The 6154-nt window shown below is 44.4% G+C and overlaps 1 protein-coding gene across 4 annotated transcripts in view; it reads left to right on the top strand.

Moving 5' to 3' along the window:
* KCTD10 (potassium channel tetramerization domain containing 10) overlaps positions 1-6154 on the top strand; it is a 30813-nt gene that overhangs the window by 16498 nt on the left and 8161 nt on the right. Inside the window, exons 1-4 of one of the 4 annotated variants that reach the window (XM_023521903.1) lie at positions 903-1301; positions 3938-4024; positions 4341-4393; positions 5696-5891. In XM_023521903.1, coding sequence (XP_023377671.1) covers positions 918-1301; positions 3938-4024; positions 4341-4393; positions 5696-5891 — 720 coding nt within the window. In that variant the 5' untranslated portion in view covers positions 903-917. Of the gene's footprint in view, positions 1-902; positions 1302-3934; positions 4025-4340; positions 4394-5695; positions 5892-6154 lie in introns of those variants that run through there. The other 3 variants (XM_023521902.1, XM_011377809.2, XM_011377808.2) reach the window with 3 other exon arrangements.

Genomic DNA, 6154 nt, shown 5'->3' with positions numbered 1-6154 from the left:
GGGCCCCTTCTCCTGAACTGTGAGCAAAGGAAGCAGGAAAGTGGGGGCATAAGGTTACTGATTCCTTTTTAAACCTCCTAACTGCCCCATGCATTGGTGTTTTCTCACATATAATATGGCACAGAAGACCTGATGCTGCCTGCTGGTTGGGAAGGCCAGGACTTCAGTGTCTGTTTGGCTTCCCATTTTCTATCCAGATGTACTTGATCTTTGTTTTATTTCTACTTCCTTTTTCCATACCATCTTCTCTGCCCAGTCTCCGATCCTATTTCCTCCACCAAATACCACTTCCAGGGACATTTGCATTTCAGTAGAGGAGTTTTGAAAACCCATCACATCTCTAGTGGTGGAATGCCAGGCCAGTGCTAAGACTGAGAGGACATTGAGAAGTGGAAGAGCTTGTCTTCCTGGCCCCACCCCCAAAAATTTTTCATGGTGCCTAGTTCTGGTCAGCAGTGGGCATTTTTAATAAAAGCGAGTTCCATCTCCCCATGTTACACTTAACTGCTTGAGGGTAGGGTCTGTCTCCTTCACCATTTTATCTCTGATTGTCACTAGCTGTTAAGTGCATGTTTGGGGAGTTAAGGATGGAACTTCCTGTGGTGGTGCTGGTGAGTGTTCAGGGGGTCACCCCCAAGAGCCGAAGGTCACACTCTACAGGAGTCAGGAGTGAGTCTTCTGCTTCCTTAGAAATGGCTCTGTTATTTGTGAGTCTGAAAAAAGTCTTATAGAAAGAGGGAGTCGATAATTTTACTCTAGAGGCCTTTCCCTAATGTTAGGGTCATTTGGATTCATTTTATCTAGGTATGATGGTCTAGGCCCCTCTTGGGGTGTTCCTGTCTAAGGAGTTTTTGAAGGTACTTTAGAAACACGCTTTTAGGCCTCGGACCCAGGCATCCAAAAGAGCCTGAGACCAGATGAGCCCTGGGTGTGGTTGTCTCCAGCCAGCACAGTCTGGAGTCTGTAACAGAGCTGCCCCAGCAGGGCCTAGCCAGCCTTATGCGGTGGCTCTCTCTGTGGTCCTGCACTTCTTGGGAGGTAGAGGGAGCTGGAGACACCCCATTTCCTCTCAACGCCTTCCAAGAGAGGAGGGCCTGTATACTAGCCCCTCCTATCCTCCTTCCACTGCAGGCTGGATCCTCATTGACCGCTGTGGGAAGCACTTTGGTACGATACTCAACTACCTTCGTGATGGGGCGGTCCCCTTGCCTGAGAGCCGCCGGGAGATCGAGGAGCTGCTGGCAGAAGCCAAGTACTACCTGGTCCAGGGCCTGGTGGAAGAGTGCCAAGCAGCCCTACAAGTAGGCATCACCTTTTCTTTCCCTGGAGTGGGAGGCCTCAGACCCACCTGCTTTCCTCCTTCCCTACCCTCCTGCAAAGTGAGGGCAGCTCCTTCCTCACTGAGCTCTTGTGAGAGTTAATGAGTTGACCCTGAGGCTTCTTCCCTTTGGTCAGAGTGACCCCTAAGAGGCTTTTCTGTAATGCTTAGGCCACCTAACTGCTCTTTGGCTTATCTCATGTGTATATCGCAGCCCTTAAGTACTGAGCCATGCGCCATAATACTTGATCTGTTTTCTGGATCCATCTTGAGTCTTATTCTCGCCCCATACATTATCGTCGGAAGTCTAGTATAACATCTGCAGATACAAACACCTCTCACTCCTCAGCTGGACCTGGGGCAGGAATATCAAGGGTCAAGTCTAGTGATAGCAAAATTTCTATAAAACCAACATGCTTCAAGACATAGCCAATGGCCATTTATTTTAAACAAAGATCCAGCATGGCAGAGAATCAGAGTCCCTTTGGGTTGTCCCAGGAGTTGGATCTATATACATGAGGTTTTTATATGGGCCACCCCAAGCCACATGTCTCTCTGGCCCTGCACTGGAACAGTACCCATAATGCCTGGCTTCTCAAGGAACTGTTTCCACATACCACCTCTACCCTGAGAGTCTGTGAACTCACTATAAATCTAAACAAATGTAGCCTTTACTTTAGTATTTTTATTTTATTTTTATGTTTATTAGAGTAATACATGTATATCATTTAAGAAATCACGTAGCATTGCAAGGTTGGTGTTAAAAACACCACTATGTGCTCTCTCCTCCCCACCCCTCAACCCCAGGCAGCCTCTTTTAATTCTTTCAGCAGTTCTTTTTACTTTCATATTTGTTATACTGCTCTTTATTGACATTTCAGTTTTTAACATCATCTACTGGCATTAATACAGAAAAGTTAAATTTAGCTCATGCACTACCACACCCCCCTCCCCAGCTACTACCAAACGCACATACACACATTCCTTCTCCTGTTCTCCCAATATAGGTTATCAGAGTTTTGGTTAAATAGGTATTCAGAGTTTACATTGGGATGTCTGTATTGTTAACAGTTGAACCACAGAGTATACGACTGTTTTCTTGTATAGCTTTTCAGTTTGCCAGACTTGGTGATTGCTTCATTGTTTTGTTTGCTTGGATTTCTATGTACATACCCCTAATCCAGTCCTAAATTCTTAGGTCAGTCGCCTTGCAGTCTGTTCAGACACATCAGTGAATCTGTGATTTCTCTTTGTTTTGGAGGCATGCCCTCTGGGTTCTCTTTCTGTGGTTTCTGTTAGAGTCTGAGGTTAAACTTTCAAGACTGACTTCCTCCCAGTTTCTATCACTTTTATCTTCTTGTTCTACTTTCTCATTTTTTTTTTCAGTTTTTTCAAACCTATTGAATTTTTCACTTCTGCTATTATATTTCTAGTTCCCAAGAGCCTTTCCTTGTTTTCTGAGTGTTCTTTTTCATATAGCAAACCGATCTTGTTTCATAAGATGTATTATCTTCTCATGTCTGTCTAATGATACTAGTATTTGAAATTTTTTTTCTGCAGTCTTCATCATCTGACTCCTTCCCTTACTTTTTTTCTTTATTTTGGTCTCATGTTTGAGAAGCTTTCCACATATAATCTGATGATCTTGGCCTGTTGAAATTTAAGAGTAAGGCTCTGAAAAGCTGCCTGGGTGGTCCTCGTTGTCCAGTAGGCTTCAATAGTGGATGATAAGGTTGACTTTTTCAGTGGGATCTTACAATGTCAGGTCTGTAAGTCTTTTTCCGGACAAGTCAGTTCCCCATGTAGAAATCCTTTACTCTCTTGCTGGGAGGTATAAGCCTAACTAGCTGCTTTCTGGGATCTAAGTAGGGGAAGGGGCCTGTGGGGAGGTGAGGGAGTGGCTTACCACTTAGTGTATAGACCATTGACTTAATTCTCTTGTTTTCAGAATAGCAATGCAGCCCTGTCCTATACAAACCACTCCAGGAAAATGGACCTTTCTTCTGCCAGGCTGGGGAAGGGGATCCATCTGGGGTCTCAATGGTGCTTCTGCCAACTGGCAAGCAATCTTCTGCTCTTGCCCTGTGCCCACCAGCCTCCAGAGCGGTTCTTTGAAAATCTCCAATATTCTCTCCTATCTGTGGACTTAGGATTCCAGCTTTCTCCTCCTCTTTGGTTATCACTTGTCTGTAACCTGCTCTCCAGCCTTGAATTTTTGATGTCTTTTGTTTGCTGACCTCACTTCTCTCATTCTTTTTCTCCTTACGGGCTTATACTTTTTTTATTCTTTTGTAGTCATTGCCTGTGGGGTTTCGGGAGCTTTGATGCAATCATATATCATCTACCATGTTAGGGTTAAGTTTGAGTGGAAATGTGTCATCATTATTAGTATTTACCAAGCACCTGGCATATAACAACAGCCCTGGCCAAAGAGCAGACTTACTAGGGAACTTGACTCCTGGTTGCCCCTCATCCTAATCATTGGTGGTAAAAATCCTCCCTTCCCACCTGTGATGGCCATTCTTCCCTCATCAGAGCCTGCCTTTGCCCAGCAGACCAGCTTAAATAATCCCGTATGGGGCAGGCTTTCTAGGCTGAAAGCATGTTTTGTTTCAGCAGAACAAAGATACTTATGAGCCTTTCTGCAAAGTTCCTGTTATCACCTCATCCAAAGAAGAACAGAAACTTATAGCAACTTCAAATAAGGTACGTTAGAGGCACCTTTGTGGCATTTCTTTTGCTACCAGAAATGATGGAGATTCTAGTGAATGAGTTTTGAAATGAAAACGTGTAATTGCCTACGCGAGACCTGAGAAGGGGTTAAGAATGGGAACCTGTGGCTCATCTTGTGTTCCTCCTGCCACTGAGGTCATGCAGTCTCCCTCTCGAGCTCCACTCCAGCCAGCCGGCCATGCTGTCTGCCTCCGGCCTGGAGGCAGAGCTCAGCCCTATGGGAAACCAGTGGTTCATTGCACCTGTACTCCAACTAACTCTCTCCTTCCTTTTCTAAAACAACCCACAGCCCGCTGTGAAGTTGCTGTACAACAGAAGTAACAACAAATACTCATATACCAGGTAAGGCATCAGCCAGAAAAGACATCTGCACTTGCTAGGAAAGCCTCTGTTCACACCAGTCAGGCCCAGCTCCTCTCACTGCCTTCAGATGCCAGGTGCCCTCCTGTACCTCAAGATAGGTGGGCAGAAAGGCAGACAGGTAGATGCTAGATAGGAGATATAATTCACACATCCCATAAAATTCATCCTTTTGAAGTATATAATTTGGTTCTTTTTGGTATATTTACAGAGTTATGCAACTATGACTACTTAACCTAATTTTTGAACATTTTATCACCCTCAAAAGAAACCCTGTACCCCTTAGCACTCACTCCTCATTTCCTTCCCACTACCTGCCCCCACCAGGCCTAGGCGACTATTTTTCTTTCTGTCTCTGGATTTGCCTGCTCTGGACACTTCATAGAAATGGAATCATACAATGTGTGGCCTTTTGTGACTGGCTTCTTTCACTTAGCATGTTTTCAGGGCGCATTCATGTTGTATGAATCAGAACGTCATCTTTTTTATGACAGAATAATATTCTACTGTACAGCTAGGCTACATTTTATTTATCCATTTACCAATTGATAGACAATTAAGGTTGTTTTCATTTTTTGGCCATTATAAGTAATGCTACTGTGAACATTCATATACACGGTTCTGTGTAGACATAGACTTTCCTTTCTTTTGGATATATACCTAGGAATGGAACCTCTGGTTTGTATGTTAACTTAGGTTTGGTCATTTGAGAAACTGCCAAACGGTTTTCCAAGTGGTTGTGCCATTTTACATTCCCACCAGCAATATATGCGGGTTTCTAGAATGTCTTGTGGCCCTTGGAAACGTGACTCTAAATCAGGACTTGGGATATAAGGGGGTTTGATGAGGTTACTCAAGACCCATAAACTGACCCAGAATAAAAAGTCTTCCTTGGGTAGCACATCCTGCCGCTCCTGTGGCTCGGGGCTCTCCTCCACATCCCCCACCTGATGCCCTCTGCCTGCAGGCCCCATATTTTCAGCATCCCATCTCTGGCTGTTGTAGAGCACAGCAGAGAGTACAGGCTGAGCGTTTAGAGCTGGCTTTTTTGAGGCCTGGCTCTGCCATTTATTAGTTTTTGGCCTTGGGCAATTACCTCATTTCTCTGATCCTCACTTTCGTTCTTTGAGCAATGGGGACTGTGGTACCTTCCTCATGGGATTATTGTGAGGTTGAAATGGGATAGTGGGGATAACAGGCCCAGCATGTGGAAACAGTCAGCCACTGGTGGCAGTTATTACCAGCTTGTGGTCACCTTATCGAATACTGAATACTCTCTTGCAGCAATTCTGACGACAATATGTTGAAAAACATTGAACTCTTTGATAAGCTCTCTCTGCGCTTTAACGGAAGGGTCCTATTCATAAAGGATGTCATTGGGGACGAAATCTGCTGCTGGTCCTTTTATGGTCAGGGCCGAAAGATTGCTGAAGTCTGTTGTACCTCCATCGTCTATGCCACTGAGAAGAAACAGACCAAGGTAAGGGCTTCGAGTGGACGGTTCCGAGTGGGTAGTGTGACATTTGTACTTGTACAACTTCCTTTTCCACTTAAGCAAAAGAAACTTAAAGAGGGAAAGACTTTAAAAACACTTTCGTTGATTTGTGACTGCTCATTATTAAAATATTATTTTTTGGTCCCTGGTAAGATCCAAATGTAGGTCTTGGAGAATCAGAATGGCATTTTCTTTCTGATGCTCAGCAAGTATAGACAGTTGCACTGCATCTAAGTTCCTTTGCCACA

Source organism: Pteropus vampyrus, unplaced genomic scaffold (genome assembly GCF_000151845.1).
Source record: "Pteropus vampyrus isolate Shadow unplaced genomic scaffold, Pvam_2.0 Scaffold322, whole genome shotgun sequence".
Taxonomy (NCBI): Eukaryota; Metazoa; Chordata; class Mammalia; order Chiroptera; family Pteropodidae; genus Pteropus; species Pteropus vampyrus.
The sequence above is the reverse complement of the archived record's forward strand: the minus strand, read 5'-3'. Positions and strand labels throughout refer to the sequence as shown.